The sequence below is a fragment of the Haemaphysalis longicornis genome, unplaced genomic scaffold (assembly GCF_048455015.1).
Source record: "Haemaphysalis longicornis isolate Haplotype H1 unplaced genomic scaffold, Haemaphysalis longicornis Haplotype H1 scaffold_1, whole genome shotgun sequence".
In the NCBI taxonomy this organism is placed as follows: domain Eukaryota; kingdom Metazoa; phylum Arthropoda; class Arachnida; order Ixodida; family Ixodidae; genus Haemaphysalis; species Haemaphysalis longicornis.
The window spans coordinates 165,979,053-165,989,739 of NW_027526203.1; the positions used below are offsets into that span (position 1 = coordinate 165,979,053).

Consider the following 10,687-nt stretch of genomic DNA (forward strand, 5'->3'; position numbering starts at 1 on the left):
AGGCGACAATAGGGGAATTACGAAATAAAACTAAAGCATGAATACCAGGCATCGAGGGACGTTAAATTGAGGAAGGAAATGAAACCACCATTTAAGCTGGGAGGAAATGGTATATGACAGGGTAGGTTAAAAGGAATGACTGCATTGGGAAAGGTAAAAAAAGCAAAAGAGAGAAGAAAAAACGGGAGAAGCAGGCAAGAAAAAGAAACTGAAGGATGGCGTCGACGACGAGCCAGTTTGATAAAGCCTGTGAGTCGTTGTTGTTGTTGTTGTTGCGCCTTTAGATATGGTACAATACCCAATCAGGGGATCGGCCAATCAACAGAGGATGGCTAAAACAAATGGAATTCTCATCTAGTCACGAGACGCTTAGAAAAGATAATTTAGACCAGTTGGAAAGAGTTTTGGGGCAATAAACGACAGAAAAAAAAACTGGAAAACCAAGGCAAGGGTGACCAATCGCAATCATAAAGTGAATCTATTGGAATTTTTAATGTAGCGCAGGAGGGCAGAGCATACATCCTGGCGGCAGAACCCCATTTCGGATGCTCCGAATGATAGTAGAGCAGGCACTGTTAGTGATATCCCCAAACTGCAAAGCGGCACCTCCAGGGACTGACGTCTGAGTCGAGAAAAACGTCGACATGTCAAGAGGTAGTGTTCTACAGACTCGTCTTCGTTAGAATAGCTGCACAGAGCTGTTGGCGCCACACGGGACCTGTGTAAGTACCTATTTAACTCGGGTACTCGACAACGTAGGGCTGTATTAGTCACCTCTAAGTTGCGTGAAGGGCACCATTCAGGTTTCCATGAGAATTTAAGATGATTGAAATCTCTTAATGACAATAAAACTGATTCTTGCTGTTCTTGGAGTTTCAGCATCCTACGGTACGTAGCAGCGGTTAATAAAGGTGTCGGCTCAACGACGTCTACTAGGGCCCAGAAATTGCAATCCTTGCTAGAGAGTCGGCGGTATCGTTGAGTGTGATTCCCGCATGACCAGGAACCCAGACAAGGTTAATTTCAGTGAGGTGTGGTGGCAGGAGTGACCGAAACGTCCGCAGAAGGCGAGTGTCTTTAGGGGAAGAAAGGGCTAAGCATACAGAAAAAGAAATCTGAAATTATGATTGGAGATCTAATTAGAGGAACCGCACCATCGTTTTTCTTACTTCGTGTTGCATACTCACGTGGGGGATTGTCCAAGAAACCGAAGCTTTCGGGGCCTAATACCCCTACTCCATAATAATCTGAAAGGGAACGTCAAAATCTAGTTGTAAAGGAAATTTTAAGGGGGTAATTAAAAAAATAGTATTTAATAATATAAGCGAGGAGACTTAAAGGAAGAAACAAGAAAGGAAGAATTTAAGGAAGTTTACTTTACATTGAAGGAAATTTAGTTAAAGAAGTAAATATCACACGTGAGTATTGATAAAAAAGGTTCGATGCCCGATCTTAGACGGAAGAGAAAAAAACACAATCCGAGGAATGAGGCCCCTGATGAAAGCACAACTGGCATTGACAGAGTAAGTCTCAGTCGGTGAATTGGGCGGCGGGGTAACATTGTCTCATAAAAGAGAAACCATGGCAATAAAATCAATAAATGATCCATCGTTTCGAATTCACCACAAAGAGCTGAAAGACCGGATGAGTTTAGGCCAGCCCGTTGACATAAAAGTTAAAGGGACAGACAACTGATTTTCGTGGAGTATATGCTCTTTATCCCAAATGAAAGGGGATCATTTGAAACAACTTGAACTGGAACGGGTGATATGGCCCTAGAACGTTTGAAAGCGTAATTATGCTGCCAAAACGACCGATGTATACTATGACACTTAGACGCTCCAAAAATAGCCGACAGTTAGTCGCACGTGACAAGGGGTATTTAAATTGTTGTCCACAGCTAAGAAATTAATAAAATGTATATAGATAGATAGAAACTTTATTGTTCATGGAATGGTGGGGTGGAATCAGCCACCTTGGTGCAGGCAGCCGCTGAGGGCCCTGGTGATCTTGGCCGCCAGTTCCTGTTGCTCTTGGAGACTCGCCGCGAGAGCCAGCCACTCTCCGGTGTAATTGTATGGTTGGGTAGGGTTGTAAGGGCACTCCCACAAAATGTGGTCCTGGAAGGCAGTTTGGACAGAGCGGGACGGGGGTGTCTGGCGTGGTTTGGAATATATTGAGTCGAGTGGGTGCGTGCAGTATATATGTTTGCGTCTGCCGAATGACTACTTGCTCGCGACGGGTAAGCCCGGAGTCGAGGGAACGTGCGGCGTATGCTTAGAAGGTCTGCTATGGTGGGGAGCGGAGGGGGGGGGGGGGGGGGGGGGGCAAGGATATGTGTCTCGGGCGTCGACAGGGGCTCGGAGGAAAGCTTCGTGGGCAAGCTGATGAACGCGTTCGTTCCCTGCAACGCCTGCGCTGCCATGGATCCAGAGCACTTGAAAAGGCCCATTAACGTTAAGAGGGACAGTAAGGAGGGGAAGGCGAGACCCTGAGCCAGGTGGTAGCATGCTGACTTGGAATCGGTGTAGATATTGGTCGTGCGGACGGGGGATGTGTTGTCAGCAGCGGCAAAACCGATGGCGAGAAGTTTGGCTTCTTCTGGGAAGGCGCAGCGTCGAGTGATTGAGTGAGTAGTAAGTACCCCCTGAAGTGATGAAGGCAAACTGTAGTGTGTCCTATTCCTTTGTGCGGTTTTTGAATCACGCATTGAAACCAACTGCCCTGTTTGTATTCATTCGGTAGTGTCACGTTAACTGCATGGCGACACCTTTGAGACTTCAGAAGGATTAGTGCCAAATTAAAATTACTACCCACAATTTCTTTAAACGTTCCCTGTGGTTACAACAATATATAAAAGTATATCGCTGTCACATTAGCTAGAGCACATGCACTCCACAAAAATCGGTTGCCTGCCCTCTTTTTTAAATGCACTCAAATACTGGGGTGGTAACTTTTATAGACGATAGCCTTCGTCGGGCCACTAAAACCCGAAAATTTCGGTCTGCCTGTCTATGTATGTATGTATGTATGTATGTATGCATGTATGCATGTATGTATGTATGTATGTATGTATGTATGTATGTATGTATGTATGTATGTATGTATGTATGTATGTATGTATGCATGCATGCATGCATGCATGCATGTATGTATGTATGTATGTATGTATGTATGTATGCATGCATGCATGCATGCATGTATGTATGTATGTATGTATGTATGTATGTATGTATGTATGTATGTATGTATGTATGTATGTATGTATGTATGTATGTATGTATGTATGTATGTATGTATGTATGTATGTATGTATGTATGTGCAGTATGAGCAGTGGGCACGGCCAGTGGGTATGAGCAGTGGGCACGGCAGCAGCACAAGGATGCGGTTCACGAACCCTTTTGTGTTCCTTTCCAGATCGCAACGGGATTGATGGTGTCACCATTTGAAGCATCGCCTACCCGGGTCACGCTGAGGGGCCGCTGCTGATACCGTGGCCAGCTGGATTTGAACCGATCTGCCAGCCTACGTCACTTCACGACTACTATCCCAGCGCCGCCACCGGGAACGCGATCCTATGGCGCAGTGCGCCATACACATCGGCGGAGGATATAAAGCAGCCGACTCAAGGGGCGTCCAGCAGTGGGCACGGCAGCAGCACAAGGATGCGGTTCACGAACCCTTTTGTGTTCCTTATCCAGGTGAGCAAACGATTCGAGAAATGTTTTAAAAGCGACGATGTGTTTTTGCTCCTGCTGCCGTGCCCCCGGCCTGTTCATGACATGTGTCAACTCTCTGCATCACTCCGTTTTCTGTTGCTTTTGAGTGGCGACGTTGAAGAAAACCCAGGCCCTGATGAAGTGTCTATCTCAGTTCAGCTGAAGGCTATTGCGGAGGATATCGCAGAAATAAAGAAGTCAAAGGATTCAACTAACGAGAATCTCAAAGTTCTTAATAAGAAGCTTGAGAATATCACCTTCCTAGAAAAACAAGTGTCTGAATGCATGTCCAAAATTTCTCAGCTTGAGATAAACCTTGCCACGATGACGAAAAAAGTAGACGACTTGGAAAACCATAGCCGTCGATCGAATTTGATTATCTACGGTGTCCAGGAACAACCTGAAGAAACCACAGAATTGTTGGAGGAAATAGTTACAAAGAAAATATTTAACGACATTCTAGATGTACGAACGTCAGGATTCGAAAGAATTCACCGTTTGGGCCGCCCTAAACCAGCAGAGGAAGCAAATAGCCGGCCGATAATACTAAAGCTAGTGGATTACCGGGACAGGGCCATGATTTTCAAAGAATGTACAAAACTAAAAGGCTCTGACTTTTCCATTAGCGAAGACTTCTCGCGCTCCGTGCGTGACATACGTAAAAAACTGTGGGCTAAAACTAAAGAAAATCGTGATCGCAATGAAAAAGTGTCCCTGATCCGAGACAAATTTCGCATAAATAACCGTCTATTCGCTTGGAATGACAAGACAGGCGACCTTATTTCACTTGAAAAAACGAAAGCCAACCCACAGTCGTCGAACCGCGGCGCAGCCAGCGACGACGCCCTTAACACTCCTGAATCTTAACGCTCGCAGCTCGGCCAATAAAGTGCACCAGCTGGAAGCACTGCTTTTGGCATTCAAACCTGATGTAGTAACAATTACCGAAACCTGGCTCTATCCGAGCATATCTGATCAAGAAGTCGTACCACCCAACTACAGGATTGTGCGCAGACAGGGACTCTAGGGGAGGGGGCATGGCAATCCTTTTTAAGCAAGGGATCGATTACTCTCTTATGGGCGACGTGCCAAATGTTGAGGCCGTATGGTGTAAGATACACTTGAACGATGGTGCTCGCTTTGTTGGTGCCATCTACAGACCCCCTAACGCTGATACTGATTATCTGGCTCCATTATACGACTACATGCACACGCATATGCTAGGTAGCAAAATAGTCATGTCAGGGGACTTCAATTTTCCCGGAATAAACTGGAACTTTGTCACTGCGTCGCATGCCGCAGAAAACTGTTTATTTGACATAATGTTTTCGTTTAATCTCGGGCAATTTGTTGAAGAACCCACTCGTATTCACGGGGCGTCCAGTTCAATTCTGGACCTTGTTTTTATTAGCGACCATTTCCTATCCAACAAAATAGACGTGGAAATTTTCGATGGTGTATCTGATCATAAGGCTGTTCTTTGTACATTGCCGACTGCATTTATTGTTCACCCACGAGCACATGAACGTCACGTACTTGCATTCCAAAAAGCAGATGACAATGCTATAATGACTTATCTGGTGCACGAATTTCCCGATTACTACGAACTCTGTGAGGATGAACGGTCCAGCATTGATGACGTGTGGCTATCATTTAAGAATCACGTTGCTCACTGCATCAAAAACTTTGTCCCCACTGTAGTAAAAAACACAAGAAAAAAGAGACCATGGATTACTCGAGAAATAATTCACATCAAACGCAGAATCAAGCGACTAAGAAAATCCAAGAAGTCTCGTTTCAGTTCTGATTACCGGGCACAATTACATTCCATGACGTTGTCTTTAAAACACTAAATTCGCGACGCTAAGAAACACTTGTCAAACGTCACCTTGCATAGTTTTATCAAGAAAGCTCCAGAAAAGTTTTACCAGTGCATGCGCAGTTCGCAAAATCGTAATTCTCAGCCGTCCGGCTTAGACGCAAAGCAAAAAGCAAACGAGTTTAACGATTACTTTCGAAGTGTTTTCACCCTCGATAATGGTCGAACTAAGCCCTCTTCAATAGTGCGTGATTATTACTTGTTGGGGACGCTATCAATTGTTGAATCTGGTGTTCTATCCTTATTACTCAATTTGGATGAGAAGAAAAGTACTGGTCCAGACGAAATTCCTAATAGTTTTCTAAAACGGTACGCAGAGCCGATTAGTAAATATCTTCACCTTCTGTATGCAAAATCACTCCGGGAAGGTTCCATTCCTAAGGAATGGAAAATAGCTAAAATAATCGCAATACACAAATCAGGGGATGCCTCATGCCCATCAAATTACAGGCCTATCTCACTTACTTCATCCTGTTCGAAAATTCTTGAGCATATCATACTAAAATTCCTCACTGAAGCCGTTGAAACAAATAGCCTGCTTAATCCGAACAGCATGGTTTTATACGGGGATTATCGACTACCACTCAGCTAATTGAAACTATACATGATCTTGCGAGAACCCGTAAATGAACAAACACAAACTGATGTTATTTTTCTAGACTTGTGTAAGGCGTTTGATCGCGTGTCACATTTAAAACTCATCTCTAAACTAACCAGTGTTTTCGGTAATGGTACCCTCATTCGCTGGATCCATAATTACCTATCTGACCGGTACCAATATGTCCAGTATGGCGACTATGCGACTGAAATTGTAAAAGTTAGTACTGGCGTGAATGAATGAATGAATGAATTTATTGTAAACAAGGAAAGGAAAGACCACCAGCAGGCGTAGTTTGTCTCACCTAAGGGTGGACACCGGAACGCCTGCTGGTGTGGGAGGTGTGGGGAAAGGGGAAAACAGTTGTACAGGGAAGGGAGGATAGAGAGAAGAAGAGGTTACATATATACAAATATACAGGTCTAACAGGACATATATGTACAATATATACAAGGTAAACAATTTTTTAAAACACGAAGACAAAAAAAAAACACAAGAAAAAAAAAAAAACGAAGCACCCACACACACACCGTTTAGTTTATGTGGGGAGAAAGCGGAGATCCGGAAGGAGTCCTGAGGGAGGAGTCCTCAGGGCAGTGTTCTGGCTCCGTTATTGTTTTTAATATTTATTAATGATATAACAGATAATATTGATGTAAAGATCCGGTTATTCGCAGACGACTGCATTCTTTACCAGGAAATTAGAAACAGAAATGATCAGCTGAACCTCAACAACGCCATTAACAAAGTAGCTCGATGGTGTAGCGTCTGGCAAATGCAAATAAACACTGAGAAAACCGTTTCTATGACCGTGACGCGCAAGAGAGTAAAATTAAATTTTTGCTATCAAATTAATGATTTGGTTCTCAAATCAGTTGACGAATATAAATACTTAGGTCTAATAATTTCGTCTAATCTTACCTGGAATGCACATGTGAAGAATGTTACATCTAAAGCCTACAACAAGCTTTTCTTTTTGAAGCGTACTTTGAAAGAAGCCACGTACGAAACAAAGCTTCTCGCGTATACTACTTTCATACGCCCAGTTCTGGAACACGCTAGTGCTGCCTGGTTCCCGGCCTCAAAGGCGAGCATTGCTTTATTGGAAAGCGTTCAACGTAAGGCTGTGCACTTTATCTTTAACCGGTACAGGCGTAGTGACTCTCCAACTGAAATGTTACAGCATGCGGGCCTTAGTGAACTGGAAAAGCGTGCCAAAGTGAACCGCTTGAAGCTTTTGTATTTACTCTTTCACAATTCGTTAAAGACAAACTCCGATACCTACATTCGAACCAATAAAACCCGTCCTACGCGATACAAACATTCACACACACTCGAAGAGTATGATTGCAATAACGACACGTTCTACTTTTCTTTCTTTCCCCGCGCCATCAGAGAGTGGAATTTATTAGATCGCTCCATCACTCAACAAACAACAGTAGACAAATTTACTTCTCTTGCTGAAATTGCTGTCCTTTCTCGATAACAGGTTTTCCATGCTACGTGCGCCAATCTGTGTGATTTCGATACCTTTTTGAGCAAGTGCCATCTTTTTTTCGGCGTTTACCTTTCTTGCTTTTATTGTATTGTATAATTTCTGCGTTGATTTCGATACCTTATGAGCAAGCGCTATCTTTTCTTTTCTTCGCCGTTTATCTTTGTTGCCTCTATTGTATTGAATAATTTCTGTGCTACTGCAAGCTCTGTGCTTCGAGTCAACCGTCGTTATACTTCTTCGTTAACTATTGTAAAAAAAAATCTGTTCGACATGTGTTCTTTGATTATGCCTGCTCCTGTAAAAATCCCAGAAGGGATTGACAGTATCAATAAATAAATAAATAAATGTATGTATGTATGTATGTATGTATGTATGTATGTATGTATGTATGTATGTATGTATGTATGTATGTATGTATGTATGTATGTATGTATGTATGTATGTATGTATGTATGTGTGTATGTATGTATGTATGTATGTATGTATGTATGTATGCATGCATGTATGTATGTATGTACCCGCCGCGGTGGCTCAGTGGCTAAGGCGTTGTGCTGCTGAGCACGAGGTCGCGGGTTCGAATCCCGGCCGCAGCGGCCGCTTTTCTGATGGAGGCGAAAAGCAAAAACGCCCGTGTGTGCGAGATTTCGGCGCACGATAAAGATCCCCAGGTGGTCAAAATTAATCCGGAGCCCTCCACTACGGCGCGCCTCATCGCCTGCGTTGCGTCGGCGCGTTAAACCCTACAATCAATCAATTATGTATGTATGTATGTAGGTATGTACGTATGTATGTATCCATGCATGTTCGTGTGTATGTATGTATGTACGTACGTATGTGTGTTTGTTTGTATGTGCGTATGTATGTATGTGTGTAAGTATGTGTATGTGTATGTACGTTGCTCGATTCAGCCATCCAACGGAAAGTTAAAAGAATTTGGGAACAAAAACTTTGTGTAGCACAAACTTTGCGAACCACTAAATATGGAAACAAACCATACTTGTCAACATTGTTGAGCAAAAAAAGGAAACATTAGCCATATTTGAGGCAAACCCGACATAACCAAACCTAACCCAAACCAACCCAACACAAAGCCTCACCTAACCTAACCTAACCCAACCCAAACAAACCTAACTTAACGTAACCTAACCAAACCTAACTTAACCTAACCTAACCAACGGAGCAAGAATATATAGGAGCACGAGGTCGTGGGTTCGATTCCTGGCCGCGGCGGCCGCTTTTCTGATGGAGGCGAAAAGCAAAGACGCCCGTGTGTACGAGATCTCGGCGCACGTTAAAGATCTCCAGGTGGCCAAAATTAATCCGGAGCCGTCCACTACGGCGCGCCTCATCGCCTGCGTTGCGTCGGCGTGAGAAACCTTACAATCAACAAGAATATATAGGGGGGGAAACGGCCCATTGCGGCAAGCGTGGGAGAGCGACCAGATAATGTCAGAATGAAAACCAAGGCGGACTGCAAAGCTTCATAGCTGCGACGGCGAAGGAGAGGGTAGCGGCACCTGATGGACGAGACGATAGCGGCCGCAATTCATTCCGTCGCTGCGCAGTAAAATGCCAATCGCGGTGGCCGCGCAGTTTCTTCACCCGCCGAAGATGCCGCTAGCTTAACCTGTGACGAGCGCTTGTGACACTATCTGGCCGCGCTAGGAAGCCTCGTTTCGCCTCCTATCTTGTTACTGCTCCGTGACCTAACCTAACCCAACCCAAACCAACCAAAACAATCGCCTCCTCTGGGCGCTCGGCCCGGAGGAGGCGATGCCCACTCCTGGAGGCTCTTAATGTTCAGGGGAAGATGAGCTGTTCTCTCCGTCGCGAGCCCCGAGAACTCCCACAGCATGTGGAGCATTGTGGGTCTCGCTGGTAAGTCTTCGTGTGGTCCTTGGTTTCCCACAGGTGTCTTGAGCGGCGGGGAACGTATGCCAGGCACTTTGCGAGCGCGTGTACATAGCAAGTTAAAAGTGCAACTACTCATAACGGCGCTAGCGCCGTTATCAGCGTATTGCGAATTTTATGGAAGAGGCATCAGTGCTGGCGAGGGGTCTAAAACTTGTGAAAAAGGAGTCGGCGATGGCGAGAAGGAGATAAAGAGTGGGGGAGAGTAAATGCTTCTCTGAGAAACAGAAAGCCAGGATCCTAGCCATATACAGCTTCGATGTAAAAGCCGATGTTAAAACATGCTACGCCGAGAAAATAAAAATAAATGTCATGCAGCAAAGACACCTTTTTGCATTGCAGCAAGTTCTGGAAAAAGGGGAAAAGAATGGCGGGGGAAGAGTTTTTTAAAGCGAAGCATGAAATAACTGACTTGGTCGTGTGATCTTTGATCTAAAGGCCATACAGTAAAGCCCACCTTACGAAGCTCTAATGATGATGTTGACCTGAATTCACGTTTGCTTCTCTAAGGGTACGCCACGGTTGATTCGTTGGGCCATATAGTAGGCGGCTTTGCGGGCACGTGCTTGTGAGCGTAATCATGAGCATCGTCGTGCCACCCGAAGTTCACCAGGCGGAATTGGAGGCCAACCAGCGACGAAGGCCTCAGTTATCGCTGTGGATTTTGTGTTTACCACCAAGCTTCGCGTGTTCTACCCTTTTGTTTAGGAAAGGGGCGAATAATTTTGGGGAGGGTTTCGCGGATCTCTGAAACACCCTCGCAGACCCTTTTATCGAACCACTGATCTAGCGGATGAGGCTCTATCAACGTCCAATAAAACATGACTATGAAAATAAATGATAATGTTGTTTCGTGGGGAGATGGATGAGAACATCGGTCAAGTTATTAAACAAATTTGTTTACTCTAGCCCTCTAGCATATTTAAACTAGTACCATGAGCAAAACATTGTGTAATTGAATTCAGCTGTGTTCAGGGCATGAATTATAGGTGAATCAAGCTCGTCGTATTGTGGACGAAGGAACTGGCAAATATCCATGATGCAGATTCTTGGCGAATACACTTCTACATACAGGCCTCTT

The 10,687-nt window shown here is 44.5% G+C and overlaps 1 protein-coding gene across 1 annotated transcript; it reads left to right on the forward strand.

The window, feature by feature from the left end:
• Window positions 1-215: 215 nt before the first annotated feature.
• On the forward strand, window positions 216-4,587 carry LOC144155592 (uncharacterized). Its single transcript, XM_077687135.1, has 2 exons — window positions 216-249; window positions 3,503-4,587. The coding sequence occupies exons 1-2, from the start codon at window positions 216-218 to the stop codon at window positions 4,585-4,587; spliced, it is 1,119 nt and encodes a 372-aa protein (XP_077543261.1).
• The last annotated feature ends 6,100 nt before the right edge of the window (window positions 4,588-10,687 follow it).